General features: G+C 43.1%; 1 protein-coding gene across 1 annotated transcript in view; it reads left to right on the forward strand.

The window, feature by feature from the left end:
- Positions 1–11,058, forward strand: part of LOC135105134 (putative defense protein 1) — a 16,510-nt gene extending 5,452 nt beyond the window's left edge. Inside the window, exons 2-3 of the mRNA XM_064013168.1 lie at positions 9,663–9,873; positions 10,153–11,058. Coding sequence (XP_063869238.1) covers positions 9,663–9,873; positions 10,153–10,243 — 302 coding nt within the window. The 3' untranslated portion in view covers positions 10,244–11,058. The remainder of the gene's footprint in view (positions 1–9,662; positions 9,874–10,152) is intronic.
- Positions 11,059–17,933: the final 6,875 nt, after the last annotated feature.

Raw genomic sequence — 17,933 nt, forward strand, 5'->3', positions numbered from 1 at the left:
TAAAGATCTTATTACATACATGGGCAGGTTTTCAAGGGAGTTGTCATGATTCTAGTGAAAGTTAAGCAAGCATTAAGTCTCAATAATGAAAAAAAAAACATGAGAACCGGATGCTTCGTCTCTGTGGCCCCTTGAAGAGCCTTGATGAGATTTAATGATCATATCACGCGTTTTCAAGGGTGTTGTCATGAGAGATTAGCAAGCATTCAATGTTAATAATAAAAAAAACACACAGAAGAATCGAATTATCCATTTTTGAGGTTCTTTATAGTCTGATGGGAGAATAAAGCGTTAAAAGACCCTATGATGCATAATCAAGGCTGTTTTCTTGACTAAATTGATAGTTTAGCAAATATTCTGTGTCAATAATGCAAAAACACACACATGCGAGCTGATCTATTCACCCCTGAGACGCTTTAAAAACTCCTGATGCAAAAATACACGTTCAAGATTGACATTATGACCGGGACAAGAGGGGGGGGGGTGACCGTGGGAGGTGTGAGTGAAGGGGGTAAATGTACGGTATAGCAATTAGTGAGCACGTGAGGCAGCCGCTATCACTCACGTCCCTCATTGGCTAACTCCCTCATCATGTCAGCCAATTGGGGGGAAGGGATGACGCAACAGTAAGTCATTTTTCCCGCCCTTTCATCCTCCGTCCCTTCTCTTCTCTTCCCTTCCCCGTCACCATGTCTTCCTTTCCCTTCACTAAGCAAATTCCACTTGTTGGTGCGGCTCGGAGTCTTATCTCCTCTCACTTTCCTCCACCACCACGACTAATGAGGCCATAAAGCTAACTTGTACTCTCTCTCTCTCTCTCTCTCTCTCTCTCTCTCTCTCTCTCTCTCTCTCTCTCTCTCTCTCTCTCTCTCTCTCTCTCTCTCTCTCTCTCTCTGCTTTTGTTTGTCTATCTGAAGGTTTTTCGTTTTATGTCTGTGTCTGTCTGTTTGTCTATGCCTTTGTTTATCCGTCTGTTGGTTTCTCTATTCTTTGCTGGGTTTCTGTCTGCCTACCTTTCTGTAATTTTCTTTGTATTTGTGTATCTGTTCGTCTGTTTACCTCCATCTCCATCTCTCTCTCTGTGTGTGTGTGTGTGTGTGTGTGTGTGTGTGTGTGTGTGTGTGTGTGTGTGTGTGTGTGTGTGTGTGTGTGTGTGTGTGTGTGTGTGTGTGTGTGTGTGTGTGTGTGTGTACCGATCCCCACTTTCCACACATCCCGTCTCTCTTTTCCCCTGTTCCCTGCAAATGCCTCTCCCCAACCAAGCCCAAGCACACACGTGGCCTGCCTCAGCGGTCCAAGGCAGGCGAGGCAATACTGGCAGGTAATTCTCAAGACACGAAGCGAGAGCACCACCACCACCACCACCACCACCACCACTCATTGCGTTACTGCACCAGAGGCATGATAGTGGTCAGTCAGTCAGTCAGTCAATGTTCCTCTTAAGGCGGGAATATTGTTGTTCTGTTTTGGCTAAGTATTGCTAATTTCGTCATAACTGGAGTAGGGGAGGTGTGTGTGTGTGTGTGTGTGTGTGTGTGTGTGTGTGTGTGTGTGTGTGTGTGTGTGTGTGTGTGTGTGTGTGTGTGTGTGTGTGTGTGTGTTTTCGTTTGCTTATTAGTCTCTCTGTCTCTAGTATGTTAGTTTTGGCTTGTCTGCGTCTGTTTACATGTCTGTCTGTCTATCTGTCTGCCAGTATGTACGTACGTATGTATGTATGTAGTTTGTGCGTTTCATTCTCTCTCTCTCTCTCTCTCTCTCTCTCTCTCTCTCTCTCTCTCTCTCTCTCTCTCTCTCTCTCTCTCTCTCTGGTCTAGTCTACTCTACTCTACTGAATTCTACTCTACACATTCTCTATTGTCTTCCAAACTTTCATTCGTTCCCTTTTAAAATTTGACAAGTAACTGGATCACTTTTTCCCCTCCTTTCAAATCGCTTCTAAACTTTTTTCCACCAAGAACCAGGACGGGAGGGAGTGAAGGAGGGAAGGGGAGGAGCAAGGCTGAAGGCGGCGGAGGCGGTGGTGACGGCGGCGGGGGCGGGGTGGTGGTGATGAAAGTGTTCCTAAATTAGCACTAGTTTAGCTACTTACAACACGAGCCAACCAACACCGGAGTTATTCGCAATCAGGCCTGTGGTGGTGTGGCGGTGTGGTGTGTGGTGTTTGACGTGATGTGTGTTAAACGCCACCTGTGTGCTTGTGTGTGTGTGTGTGTGTGTGTGTGTGTTTCTGAGTATCTCTCTTCGTCTGTTTAGTTTTTTTTTCGGGAGGGTTTGTGTCCCTGTATATACTTTTTTCCACTTTTCTTTGCCTATCTGTCTTTCGCTTTCTCTGTTAGTCTGTTAATCTGTTAGTCTGTTAATTTTTCTCTCTCTCTCTCTCTCTCTCTCTCTCTCTCTCTCTCTCTCTCTCTCTCTCTCTCTCTCTCTCTCTCTCTCTCTCTCTCTCTCATTTTACGTCCCGCCGGATGAGTCTTCTAAGCTAGGTAAAAATAGCCCACAACAATGAGGCGCGCTGTATGTTTTTGTTTGCCGCGACCAAGTGGCGCGGCTCAGCTCGGTCATTTGTGGTGGTGGTGGTGGTGGTGGTGGTGGTGGTAGTAGTTGTAGTAGTTGTTGTTGTAGATGGTGCGGTTAATAAAGCTGTGGTTAGAGTCAATTAACCTGTCACACTTACTTCCACTTTTTACCTTCTCCCTCAGTTACAAGTCATCTAACCTCTTGACGCTCCTCACACAAAACCTGACAAGTGATCGCCTGTCAGCACATCACAGGAAACACACACACACACACACACACACACACACACACACACACACACACACACACACACACACACACACACACACACACACAAACAAAGGACGCACAAGCACCACACAACAAGATTACTGACCATGAATGCGTAACTCAAAAAAAAAATAAAATAAAATAAAAAAAAATTAAATAAATAAAAAAAATATAGAAAACTCGTCAATTTGGAGGTTGAATATTGAAACTGTAAACTAGGAAGCGAAAAAAAAGGGGGGGGGGGGGGTGAGGAGAAAGAACACCGGAAAAACCTTCGCTCATGGACACGGTCGGCGCAAGAAGGAAAAAAGAAAAAAAAAAAAAAAAAAAAACAAGCGAGGCACGTATTGTGAGAGGCATCAACTGGGCGGCGATACATTGAGTTCTTTCTGGGTCGAAGGAAGACAAACTCCACGGCGACTCGGCGTGACGCGGCGCGCTCTTTGTGGCGGAACAACAATGAACAATTCCCGCATGGCCTTGGTGGCGCTGGGCCTCTCACGCCGCCGGTGGTCACAGCTTTCCCGCCCCACCCACCACCATACCGCCACTCCACTACACCACCGGGGCCCTCACACTGCACCACGCCCACCACGTGACACTCCATGACACCCCCCCCACCTCCCACTGCTTTCCAAGACCAATATAATTTCCAATCTTCTCGACATCACCTCACCACACCACACTACTGGGTCACCTTGTCATCTATCTTGTCATCACTCGTCCACATCACCATACCGGGGACCTGACACTGCACCACGCCCACCACAACAACTTCTACAACGCATTTAACTCCCCACCTCCTCGACATCACCCCATTCCAACCTCTCTTCACCCAACCGCACCACCACACCTCACTAAGCACCTGACACGCCACCATGACATGCCATGACACTCCCATCACGTTCTACAACACCCCACGACGCACCCATTATCTTCTACATCCCACATAACTCACTCGCTTCTTGACATCACCCCAATCCAACCTCTCAATAGCGTCCCCTTTCATCAGTACTTTCAGGCCACCCTCCCTCCCTCCCTCTCCTCCTCTCCTCCCTCGCTCTCCTCTCACCACCAATCACCACCCCGCCCTTCCGCTGATTTTTTTTTTTTTTTTTTTTTATGGTTTCTTGCTACTGTCACTTGCATGTTTTCTACCTGTGTGTGGTTATAGTGCCTCCTCCTCCTCCTCCTCTTTCTTCTCCATGTCCTCCTCCTCCTCCTTTTATATTACTGCTCCCCCTCCGTTTTTTTTTTTTTTATTATTATTATTCCCCCTCTTTACTACGACTATACTTTAGTGATTGTACCAGTATAAAAAGTCAACCAGTCAGTCAGTCAGTCAGTCTCTAGTCATGACTCTGGGAAGGATTGTAGTCTTGAAGGATTTTAATTTACGATCTTAAAAAAAAAGTGTTTCCATCTTCACATTCTGCCTTGTCAAACCTTCCCAGTTCTGTCCACCAACTTTCCCTCCTTGCTGGACAATACCGTCAGTCAATCCCAGCAAGGAATAGTACATACTGCTGCCTTTCACCTTAGAATCCATCCTTTCTAAAGCTTTGTTCATCCTTTCGAAAACCAGTACTTCTACTATTATTATCATTGTAAAAGTAGTAGCAGCAGTAGTATTATAGATGAGAAGGAACATTCTCTTTCTGTCGTGCTTTCTACAATCTGACACTTAGCATGAATTCCTTCAATTTTAATATGAAGTCTTTCTAATGTATTATCATTATTATTGTATATATATATATATATATATATATATATATATATATATATATATATATATATATATATATATATATATATATATATATATATATATATATATTTTGGTCTATCATCTAGAAGGCAAATTCTAAACTCGTATAATCTATCATCCACTTGGTACGGATTCCTTGTATATCTGTCATCCACTTTATAATCTAAACAATAATCCACCTAGTATGTATCCCTTAGCATTTACATCTAGCCCTCCTACACCCTTTAAGTTCACCGTCAAAAACAAGATTCACAAGCTGTTATCAGTTCATACCACACCCAAACAACAGTACAGATTCTGCCAAGTGTTCGCTGCATTCTCTGGCTCTCCTCTGGTTTCCCTTCAGTGAATCTCGGTCATCCTGTTTTTCGTGGCTTTGATGAAATGTTTGCTGTTGCCTCAAACCTCACCAGGCTTCCATAGTGTTCGCCATAAATCTCTAGTTTCCACACAACTTTCTCGTGGTCCCTACATGTCTCTGTGCCTTAAAATGTTGTCTTGTCTATCTGGCCGCTTTATTGCTGCTGCGGTGTGCTATAGACGGTCATTGTTCTTTTCTTAACCTTGTAACGATTGCTGCTCTAATTACTGTTCTTGCAACTCTACACCAGTTACAAGTTTACTCACTGTTCTTCTCATATCCCTATAACAATTACTGGCCATGTAACAGTTACTATTCTAATAATTGTTCTTCTTACAACATTATAATATTGTTGCTACTCTAATCGCTGTTCCTCTCAAGACCCTGCAACATTACCATTCTTACCACTGCTCTTCCCAAAAAACTTATAGCATCATTACTATTCTAAACACTATCCCTGTCATCACTTCATAATACTACCACTACTATAAAACTGTTCTTCACAAACTTATAACATTATTACAACTCACAGCCCTATAATATTACCACTAACCACTGTTCTTCCCATAACCCTGTCACTTTATCACTCCTCAAAACATGCTCTTCAGTGGGAGAGAGAGAGAGAGGGGGGGGTGCGGTTGAAGGAAGGCACAGAATTTCCCACGCCCTCCCACGCTGCCTCTAAACAAGGTGGAGCCATCAACGTCTCCCTCGTCGCTTCAAATGACTGCCTTCACTTCCCTCCACCGCCTGTCGCAACATTACAACACTGCATTCTTCGACCGTCATTTTCATGGTTACTGCGCCTCTGAACTTGCTCTCCGCGGCGCCCCTCACGCCCCTCCACCCCTTCTCACGGCCTCGATGTACGGCACTTTGTTTGCTCTCATCCTGCTTATCTAGTGATGCAAGTGCTGGCCAATATGATCGCCCCATTCTTCAACTAGACAAATAGCAAATGTTACCTTGTTTTGTACTCCATCTTCCTGTGACTTGAGCTTCCAGAAAGGAATATTAGTTCCGGAACCTGCATGGGAACTTCTTTTTACTGTTTGTATTCTAAGAAGAGAGGAGTCAGCAGTTTTGTCATTTCTCTCGTTGGTTTTCGTGTATCTAAGGAATTTTTGAGGGAGTAATCTTCCTCAAAACTGCATGGGAACTTCTTGTTACACACTGCATGTATTCTATGAGACGAAGACTTTGCAGTTTTATTATTTCTTTCGTTATTTTTCGTATATTTAAAGATTTTGAGGCAGTATCGTTCCCACGTTAGGTAAAGGAAATAAATCGCATAGATATTAACAAACAAACAAGGTAATGTGTGCAGCAAGTCATCGGAGGCAGTATTTTTCTCAAGTTAAGGAGAGAGAGGGAGAGGAGAAAATAAAACTGCATATATATTAATAAAGAGACAAGGCGATGTGTGCAGTAAATCATCGGAGTGTGTAACAAACAGTGCTCGCGTGCCAGATTACACGAGCCATGAAATGTGACGCGTGGCTGCATCATAGACGTATAGGGTGGGAAGGGCTCCTCTGCACACACACACACACACACACACACAGCCTTCCTTCCTCACCGCGGTAACTACGAGTACAAAAACTAACACAATGATCAATGTTTAGCTAATCACCTGCCCTGAATCTAAACATGGTCTCTCGCGGTGGTCAACTGGTTAGCTACCCGTGTGCAGCAAGCAGTCCGGCATGCAACACGTCGAAGGAAAACAAGAGACTGTAAAATTAATGATACTTAGCATCTCACCGACGTTCCTCTGTATTCAGCCGAGTGACAATCTATCGAGTCTGCGGCAAGAGTATCATATATCTTGCTAAATAAACTGTGATATACGTATTGGTCTATTGCTGATTACTCTTGATAAGGAGATTATTTATTTACCTATCTGTTTATTAATTTTCCTTTACTTTCTTTATTAGGATGGAGGGACAGGGGCGGGGCGGGGGTTCAGTATATTTACCTATAAGTTTTTCGTCCATGTTGCATTGAGAAGTGTTGGTTTTATAGCCACATTCACTTACATGGAAAACCGGACGAGCCGAGTGCTTTTAATAACGAAGTAATCTCTCTCTCTCTCTCTCTCTCTCTCTCTCTCTCTCTCTCTCTCTCTCTCTCTCTCTCTCTCTCTCTCTCTCTCTCTCTCTCTCTCTCTCTCTCTACAACAACATAGCGGCACTGAGGCAGGGGGCCGCAGGAGACAGATGAACCACAGGGAAGACAAAGGAGTTAAGATTCTGGGACCACTGGGGGCGAATATGGAGCAATGCCGACCTGTTAGAGGGAATCGTGTGTATACCATCACTGGTGCACGGCCGCGGGGTCAAGGGAAGCGAGAGAGGTGCTTCAGAATTACTCCAGGCGTGAGATGATCGAACGGACTGAGGAACAACAGGGTGGAAAAAAAAAAAAAAAGTGTGGGAGATAGCATGATCGGACACGCCAGGGAGTGCCGGAGTTGTAAGGTCATAGAAAGACTGAAGAAGAACATAAAGGAAAGCTGGAAGAAGCCGTCAGGTCTACAAGTGGCAGTTCCTCCATGAGACATACCTATCTATTTCCACCAATCATCCTTATCTTTAAATTTATCTATTCCCATTTCAAACTTATTACCCTCACCCATAAGTTTGCCTAACCTTTTAAAAGCTCCCTGATGACACTACACTAACAACAATACACACGATACACGTGCAGCTCCTATAGGGTGACTGGACATGGGAGACACAAAGGAAAGAATGGAAAGGGCCGGGGTCAAGGAAGTGGTGTCACGGAGCCTGAACAACCAGGAGGTGAAAGGCGTGTATGGGACAGAGTGACAGCGCGGCGCGGACTGCAGGGGGCAATGCACCGCGAGGAGGCCTTGAGCAGTGAAGAGCGCCTGGGATGAACGAACTACTGGTGCTGGGGAAAAATCTTGGAACGACAATTTCAAGAAAGAGAGAGAATCACTAGTCTCTATGATTCTGGCGCGGGACAGAAGCCTTTTCCTTTAAGTACTGCAAGTTACACCACGCCTGGCTCTGCGCTTCTGGGAGCTTGTGCCGTAACTAGTTTTCACTAAGTAACCCCACGTTAGTAATCACACAGCAGGAAGCGCTACCGGTACTTAGTATAGCAAACTCTGTGAGCGGCCAACACGCACCTTACCCAAACCTCTCTTCCTCCACGAACTAACCTAATGAACCACAAATTAGCTTAACAGACCACGGATTAGCCTGATAGACAACTTGGGCCGCTTAGCTACGTGTATGTACACTGAACTTGTTATACGAAGTTGGGCTATGACTGTAGATAGCGAATTCCATTTAGGGAGGTGGAATGGAGCAGGTTAGCGACGGGTGCGACGAGCAGCGGCAAGCGTGACGCAGCGAGCACCTCCGGTAGAAAGACCCAGTGTTAGGTCATGTTCCTTCACTTTCTCCCGCTCCCCGGGCTGGCGACTGACCTCCTTCGCCCCCAACCTTTCTCTCTCTCTCTCTCTCTCTCTCTCTCTCTCTCTCTCTCTCTCTCTCTCTCTCTCTCTCTCTCTCTCTCTCTCTCTCCAAAACACCTTAGGAGAAACAGGTTTTCAAATGAGCGGCGTCACTGAGGGCATGACAACTTTCCTGCCTGCACGGATCACTGGAAGCATGACACGTAGCATGACACACCAAGGAAAACACACTTCGAGGAAAATGACAAATCTACTGGTTCCGCGTGATAGAATTCTGATTTCTTAGGCGATTTCTAAACCGCATTTGAGTTTCTATTCATTACTATACAGCGTTAAGCGAGTGCTATATTTCAGCGTAAGTACAATGTGTAGTTACAAGCATTGCGGATTAATGTAAATACCTTTCTTTCTAAATACGACTGATTCTCTCTCTCTCTCTCTCTCTCTCTCTCTCTCTCTCTCTCTCTCTCTCTCTCTCTCTCTCTCTCTCTCTCTCTCTCTCTCTCTCTCTCTCTCTCTCTCTTAAACACACACATACACACGCACACACACTGCAAATCTGATGAAAACACCCAGTCACGTAACGCACACGATTGCAAGTACAATGGACGTGTGTGTGTGTGTGTGTGTGTGTGTGTGTGTGTGTGTGTGTGTGTGTGTGTGTGTGTGTGTGTGTGTGTGTGTGTGTGTGTGTGTGTGTGTGTGTGTGTGTGTGTGTGTGTCTATTCAATGACTGTTTTAAATTGCCACAACACCAGGACCATAAGGGTGGAGTCACACCACCATCACCACCGCCACCACCTTATCTGCACGTTTCTGAGACCTAATGGACTGTCACCACCTACAGACTCGCAACTCCAGTAGCTTCCTTGCACACTACACTGTCATCTTTCAGCTCTTCTATAGAAAGTCTGGCGCCCGTACTCTACAGAACAGGAGTGGAGTGGATGTGTCAACTCAAAATAACGAAGGATGAGAATGATAGGTGAAAAGATAGGGATGGCAGGTGGAAGAATAAGGATGACAGGTCGAGATAGGTAGACATGCTTCATACAGGGACTGCCACGTGTAGGCCTGACGGCGTCCTGTAGCTTCCCTCAATACTCAATACCAACTACTTGAGAAAGAGAGAGAGAAAAAACGAAATATGTCGCAATCAATTATTTTTTTTAGATGAACCCGCGTTACGAACCAAAAAACAATAGTACACAAGCTCCTCAACACAACACAACACTCAACACTTGCCCTAAAAAGCTACACAACATTAACGCAACCTTTCCTTTCCGTCTCCTGAACAGTGCACATCCAGGGGGGCAATCCGTTCAAGGGCTTCTTCGTGCAAGCCCGCGACGCAAAGACCAAGGAGTGGATTGGCTCCTTCCAGGGAAACGCAGACCTGGAGTCCTACCCCGAGTGTGCCGCTGTGACCCACAAGAGCAGGCGGCCCAAGTCTGAGGTGGTGCTGGCGTGGCAGGCCCCAGCACACGGCCGCGGCGAGGTGTTCTTCACGTGAGTATATGTAAAGGCGGAGAGGGTGCGTGTTGGAAGGATATTGGAGGTTTTCAGGGATGTGGAGGGAACGGAGGGGTGATGCTAGGAGCCAGGACAGGGTTGAGGGAGGACAGGATGTGATGGCAGGCTATGAAGGACTGGTAAGGTTGTGGAGGGAATGGTGGGATGATGACAACAGAAATTGGGTGATGACAAGCAGAGCAGGGATGATGGCAGGGAGAAGAGGGGTTGAGGAAGGACATGGTGTGATAACTGTACGTTCGTTCCTTCCCACAGAGGCACGGTGCTGGAGAACTACGCCAACTACTGGTCGGACATGGTCGCTCACGTCCCCAAGCCGGGACGTGGGCGTCCCCACCTCGGCTGAGGTCGCCCCCGTGATGAAGGTCGCGGGCCTCCACACACCCAGGGAGGCCAAGGAGCAGCGAGCACCCGCTTCAGCTCCGCATCATCTACATTACTCATTTCTGCTTCAAGACGGCATACATTCCTAAACTTGTCTCCATGCTAATATGTGATATTTTCTGAATATTCTACGTACGTATGCATAACTTAAGAAAATCAGGCAAGCTGCTCATACATGTAGGATACGTGAACGTACGTATCTGGTAGTATTGACGCAACACAGGCAGGCCAGCAGGTGAGCCACACAACGCCCAGCAGCCACAGCAACCCTCGCTGGCTGACGCGCGCTGTGAGCCAGGATGTGAATGAAGCTTCGATATCATTAGAAACAAACCACCGGTGCTGAGATGTAGTGTCTTTCATATGATTTATAACCTTCACTACACACACACACACACACACACACAACATTTACAACTCATAATTCTAGTAGTCAGGTATTTACTTTTTTTTTTTTTGTGCAGTTAACATACTTTTCTATACCCAGACGTTAATGAGAAAAAATGTACACACCTTTCACAAAGAAAAGTAATATAACTGGTTAGTAGTATTTCGCATCTTTTTTTCCCGTGTGACGCTCTTGATTCATTATTTTTTTTTATCATTCGTTTATTTATTTTCCTTTTTTTTTTTTATCTTTTCTTAGTTACGTTTCCTTCATATAGCTTATTGTCCCCGATCCTCCTCCTCCCACATCTCCTTGCCCCAGATCACCTGCACTCCTGCCTCACTCTCACCACTCCAACCAACGTGTCTAATAAAATAATTTACGAGTTATGAGATACTTTTTTTTTTGTCCTTTCCTTTCTTCACACGTGGTGTACTCAAGCCTTTAAATTTTCGCGTTACAAGATATTTTTTTGTCCTTTTCCTTCTTCACGCGCACGTACATTCAAGCGTTTCCATTTAAGAGTTATGGAGACACTTTTTTTTTTGTCCTTTTTTTCCTTCAAGCCTTTCCATTTGCGTTTATTAATGAGAGCTGCTAAGTCTTGCCCCCGGACCGGTAGTGTCGGAACGTGGACTTAACAAGATCTTTTTTTTTTTTTTTTCCAAACAGGCCAGATCGAAACATTTTTTTTTTTTATTGATGGCACTGAGGCTGTTGACCGCGAGCCACGAGCAGCGAGCGCCACGTAAACTGATCCGTCCACTTTCATTCTCTACACAACAAAAACCTGCACCCTGAAAGTGAAATGATCCTCGGCCTATTGTGCCGCTTCGAACTGTAGTAAATGTGAGGTGAACATATAAAACTGCAGACTCATCCTTTCCTGAGGGTAATGGTGGTGATGGTGTCGCTGACCGGTAACACCAGCACCAGTACCTAAATAGCAGTGTAATCGGCGGTGGCTGATTCCAAAGAAATACAAGTAAACAATACACTGAACTCCCCTTAACACTGCAGTGCTAGGCTTCGCTATGTTGTTTTTCGTCATTTGATCCACAATGTCTATATTAAACACTGAATTCAGTAAATGTCCCCACTATTGTTGAGTCAAGGGTACTCATACTCAGTCCGTACTGCTGAAGTCGCCTAAGCTTCACTTTTACCGTTTGGAGGAGGCGAGTGAAGGGCACGGAGCAGGAGAGTATCGCTCAATTGCCGCTCCACAAAAATGCAAAAAGAAAGAGACATCTAAATGGCAGATGTCTTGATATGCCTCTTTCAAAAAACTTCAAGTCATGGAAAGGGAGAAAAACTAAGACAAGCAGACAATTCCAGAGTTCACCAGTGAAAGGGGTGTAAAAGTGAAGATAATGGTTAACTTTTCAGTAACTTGGACTGACGGCCGAGGTAAGGTGAGGGAGACATGCAGTTAGTCAGTTCAGAAGAGAACTAAATGGAAACATGGAAACAGCAGCAGAAAATAGCAAGAGATGCACCATTGTGGCGTAGTGTGACATATTGTAGAAGTCAGTTAAAGAAGAAGAGCTGATGAGGGAAAAACCCTCGGATTTTTCCCAAGCTTAGTAAGGTAGTGTGTGTAGCACTCCCATAAGCATATTTATGAATAGGTAGGCATCGGTAGAGAGCAGAGGCTCTCAAACTTTATTGCTTAGTGTCGCACTTTGATTTTGACGGCACACCAACTCTACAGTGTAATGTAAACCTATCCATGAAAATTATCCGTCGCACTTGAGGGATAGGCGCGGCGCAAATGCACCGCGACGTACTGTACTTAAAAATCTTCCTATTATAAAAAAAAAAAATAATAATAATAAATAAAAACTCAAGAGTCAGGGATGAAAAAAAAAATTTACTTCTTTTTATTCCTCATATTTATATGTAAATCAGTTTAAAAAAGCAATTAAAAAGTAATCTAGAGTGAAACAAAAGGCTTTAAGTGTTATCTGAAGGACAGACACTTGTTTACGTCATGCTGATACAAGTTGAACAAAGCCTGTACAGGAAATGAACGGGTCAAGCTTGACTACTTTTACATTTTTTTTTTTTTTTTATATGTGTAAAGACAGCTTCCTGCTTGATGAAGCAGTTTTCCTACCTTTATTTTTTTTTTAGCTAAAGCCACATGTCAACTCAAGGGATTTTAATAGGTAAATATCATAGGCCAGAAGTCGTGATATGTCTATTGCGCCACACCTTTCTCAACCCCACTCCCTATTTCCTCCATGCGCTCTCTCTCTCTCTCTCTCTCTCTCTCTCTCTCTGTATGTATGTATGTATGTATGTATGAGAAGCATGGGGGATGGAAAGAGGAGCGGGAATGGGGATGTAGAGGGGGTGAGGAAGAAAGCAGGCCCAAGATTCACATCAAAGGCAGCTCCAGCCAATGACAGCTGCTATGAAAAAGAAAGATTACAGGTGTTGCTTTTGTTAGAAATATAGGTAGGAAAGCTGCTTCATCAACTAGGAAGCCGTATGTAAATATATAGACCTTGTTATTCGTGATATAAAACTAAACTTTTAAATGTAAAATATTTTTAACACCCCCCTCAAAAAAAAAAAAAAAGGCTGCGTTTCTTTTTTTTTTTTGTGGGGGGGGGCGGGTTGGGCAGGGTTTTTTTAATGCAAACTCTGGCAAGAGTGGAGCAGTCAGTTTTCTTAGGAAAGACTTGAGAGTAGAAAAAAAAACTTTCAGCAAGAAGGAAAGGGTGATGTTGATAGATGTGGAAACTCAATAGATACTAAGTAAAGGTAAGATTAATCTGAATTCTCACCTGCACATCACATCTGCAGAGAAGACAATGAAAGAGTCAACAGCGAGTCAGCAATGTCATCTCATTCCACCCTAACCGTAGCAATGTCAGCTGGCTACAGAAGATACCTAGCATTAAAAAAAAAAAAAATGCCCGGATAAATTCACAGTAATTACTATCTTGTGTGAACCACAAAGTTATCATAATGGCCAGTGCCAAGCCAACGGCTACCTAATCAGGCTTAGAAACTAACTAGCACTTAATTGCCGTATGTTAATCACTTGGCGAGGTAAATCCACAACAAATGGTATTCTAAAAACAGACATACTTCACTTCCCAAGCACTTCCTCGCCAGATGCTGCTACGTTGTGTTTAAGCATCACCTGATAATTTCCTTGAATGTGAACTGTTTCACAAATACTTTCACCGAAAGTGCCACGATGAAGAAACACTACCTCAAAATTACATAGTTTTGCAGCTAAACATTTTTCTATCGGTTTTCCAGGAGAAAGAAGTAAATGCTGAACACACAAGATCACAAGATACAGGCATAATAAAAATTATCTTCACATGAATTAAGACAAACTAAACAAACTAAAATTAGTGCCACAGTTCTGAAACAACAGACAACAGAAAGAAAGAAAAAGTTAATCATAAGCAGTGCAGCTTAGAAGGAAGATATGTATAAGGCATTACAGGCATGAGGCGTCAGATCACAAAGCCTGAGCCTCTCTGGTCACCTGTGGGCCAATCGTGACTAAACACACCAAAAGGCCCACTCGTCTTACCATGTGTTTCTGGGCCTGGCTTCCCCTTTACCTGTGATATGGAGGCTGCAACACTGGCACCTTAGGAAACTTGACTCTCTAGCTTCCTTGCTGCCGCCATGCCGTGTTGTCCAGCCAGGTGAGGTTCTTCACATTGTGCTTCGATAGTCTGAACGCTCTCGTCTGTTCAATATCGTTATCCTCACTGTTCATACCCACTACGCTACCTTCTTTGTCTCTTTGCAAAGCATATTACCAGTGATCAGGATTATTCCTTCATGAAAAGCGAGTCACTGCAGAAGTAGAAGCACTAGTATTGATATTTCGGAGTGCAGTTCATGTGTCCCTCGAACCCTTCTCACTGTGCGTCTTCTCTTTTCTTCTCTCCCTCTCTTTCATTTCCTCTTCTTCTATTAAGCAGAATTTACGTATTATTTTCTTCTGTTTTTTCATTGTTTATTTTTAGAGTAGTTTTATCTGGTAATGTCTTCTCTACATGATTGTTGCGATCAAGACACTTCTATACGTCCATCATACGTGGCGGCACTTGGCTGGTGGTGACAGCTGACGTGCACATGACAGGAGCAACATGACAAGGGATGTCAGTTACGTGTTGGAATATGGGTTAATCTATCCATTTACTTATGGATTTATTTATTCCTTAAGTTTGTAAGATTGAGGTGTTGTGTGTTAACAATGGATAGTTAAATGAGAAAACGAGGGAAAATTTTGCCGCGCGTTCATACAGGTTCACAAATGTATGTATCATCAAAATACATCTGAGGCAAATTATGAGGAATACTATTTTCCTTCTTTCATATCATAAGCATAGATAATTCACTGTGGGTTTGTGCCTTCTTTGCATAAAGCGAATGACTCAAGATTCATCTCATCTTCGGATCAGATTTTCATGTTGCCATCATGCTCATGTTCCTGGTCAGGTCATGACAGGAGTACCGCACTAGATGCTCTTCTAGGTCACTGAGGATGGCAAACTCAAGGTCTGTTGGTGAAGCTACGTGACAGCCAAAGGTGGTGGCGAACACTGGTCTCATCTTGGATATTTTCTCGGAGGAAAAGGAATTCTTAATGTTTTAACTAAGAAAATATAAACAAAGTTTTCTTCATCTTTACATAGGGCTACTGGTTGTAGAATAAGTTGATATATATATATATATATATATATATATATATATATATATATATATATATATATATATATATATATATATATATATATATATATATATATATATATATATATATGTAATGAGGGTATTGTGAAGATTCATGCATTACGATGCTGAATAGCAATCAAACCAGGCAGAACAATCTATATCTGTTCTGCTACTAATGTTACGCATAAAACACAAATTTTCATTGGGATGTCATGGCGTGCAGTTGTACTCCTGTACTATGTTCTACCAAGTTAATCTCATGAAATATGTTCCCCAAAAATCAAGCCATCATGAACACTTTGTGATAACTATTTATTCACGAAATATACATCCATATGTTTTCTATCACTGCACTACTACAGACTGTGAAAGCATGAATGGTCTGACAGCTGCTTGCGACTAAACAAATTATCACAATCAATACAATTATCCATATTAAAGCTACTGTGTGTGGACACTATAGTATGATCAATTTACATTTTACAAGAAAATCTTCCACACTTTGCCATACAGTGATCTACTTGCTTCCTTTACAGCTTCTGATCCTACAGAAAGCATGAAATGTGATCACTGTAGCCACCACAGGCAAGGCTGATCTAGGAACCATGCCCTGGACATGTCTCCTCCTCCTCCTCCTCCTCTTCCTTCCCTTTCAATGGGGAACTAATTAGTGCACTTGTAATGTTCTTGCCACTTTCCAAAATTTCTGTTGGTAAGGTATTTTCAGTCACCTTATCAATTAACTTTGCTGTAAGCATCTTTTCTTTTTTTTAATATCAATAGAAAACCAATAACAATGTCAGTGTATTAACCCTTCAGGAAAACTGTGGAACAAATAAACACATCAACTCATCCATGTGAGTGTCAACACAGCCACAACAGACAAGGAGCACTGGGCATGGCTTGTAGATCAGCTTAGTCTGCTGTGATTGTAGTGATGGACCTGCTGCTTAATAATACTTGATTCTTAAGCACCTGAGAAATTTATGTTTGTATGGAACAAGCCATTCACAAGACAAAGGGAACATTTAGTTTTTTTCTATTGAGAACTATTTAATTGCCTATCTATAAGTGATGGTAAAGGAATTGCTGTATTTGCCCACTGGTAGTCACATTACTAATGGTTGGTAAGTGTACTAAACAGCATCATGACAGACTAACATGTTTTGTGAGTGACTACAATACATTATGCTACAGAATATTTTTGGCATAAAAAGCTAAAATATCTAAAATGATTGAAAGATAAGCTACCTGATTTATTGCACATTTTTAGCTTTCAACATTATGTCAGTCTTCTCTCATTTCTCAACAGCCCTGAATATAAAAAATAAATTACAGTGGCAGACTTTTAGCAGATAACAATGTATAAAAATTAAAATACTTTATCAGAACAACATACTCTGTGTATTTAGTAACAAAATATGATAAATTTGTAACATACAATAAGTGTTGTATGTTAGAGATCAACATCAAACTTCAACATACATTTAATTTGTATTCTCTAATGACACACACTTTTCTAAATACTAAATTCCTATACATGAAGGGTATCCAATCTGTAGCTCATGAACCAGATGCAGCCGACCAATACTTGGTGAAGTCTGTTTAATTTTCATTCAAAATTTTGAGTAGCATGAGAAAATCAAATAAATTATTTTAAAAATCCAAGTAAATATTTCACATTAGTGGGTTAGTGCAGCAGTGTTAATGCTTAATGGTCACTTGGCTCACACCTATGAGATGCCAAGTTCAAGTAACTGGTCAGGCAGAAGCTGTTTCACACTGTGGCCCTGCTCACACAGCAGAGGATAAGTAGATGCAGGATGTAAACTAGGGAGCTATGAACTTGTAATCCAACAATCCTGCAAGTGACCCTGCCAAAATCCCCTAACCCATTGTGGCAAGGCTAACCTTCTCTAACCATTAAGAAGGCTTTTGTCCTGCCATGGGCTCAAAGGCTGATGAAGAAAAAATGAATAAAAATTCAGATAGCCCATACTGATCATGAGTATGAATTGTGCATTACACTTTATATTATGATTTCTCTCTCTCTCTCTCTCTCTCTCTCTCTCTCTCTCTCTCTCTCTCTCTCTCTCTCTCTCTCTCTCTCTCTCTCTCTCTCTCTCTCTCTCTCTCTCTCTCTCTCTCTCTCTCTCTCATATAGTCTTATTGGAAGAGACTAGAAATGACTGGAACAGAAGGAAGGGCTTTGGTCCTTGGGTATGGGCAATGAGGTGGTGGGGTCCCTTGAGACAGAAGTGAGTCGTAGGGAAGGTGAGGGAGATAAGCTACTGAGACTGTCAAGGCGGAGTCTGGAGATCACATAAATCTTAACTGGGTGACAGAGAGAGCAGAGAAACAAAGTGAGGGATGGAGGGATGGATCAAGGAAATGCAGAGTCACAGAGGCTCCAGCATCCAGGAGAGTGGAAGGTGTGTGGGTCAGTGCCAGGTGTGGTGCAGTGTGGTGAAGAGGGAGCAATGCACTGCTGAGATCTGAGACCTTGAGCATTGTGACACAGCTGGATAAACCACTGGTACTGGGG

This window comes from Scylla paramamosain, chromosome 11 (genome assembly GCF_035594125.1).
Source record: "Scylla paramamosain isolate STU-SP2022 chromosome 11, ASM3559412v1, whole genome shotgun sequence".
NCBI classification, from domain to species: Eukaryota; Metazoa; Arthropoda; class Malacostraca; order Decapoda; family Portunidae; genus Scylla; species Scylla paramamosain.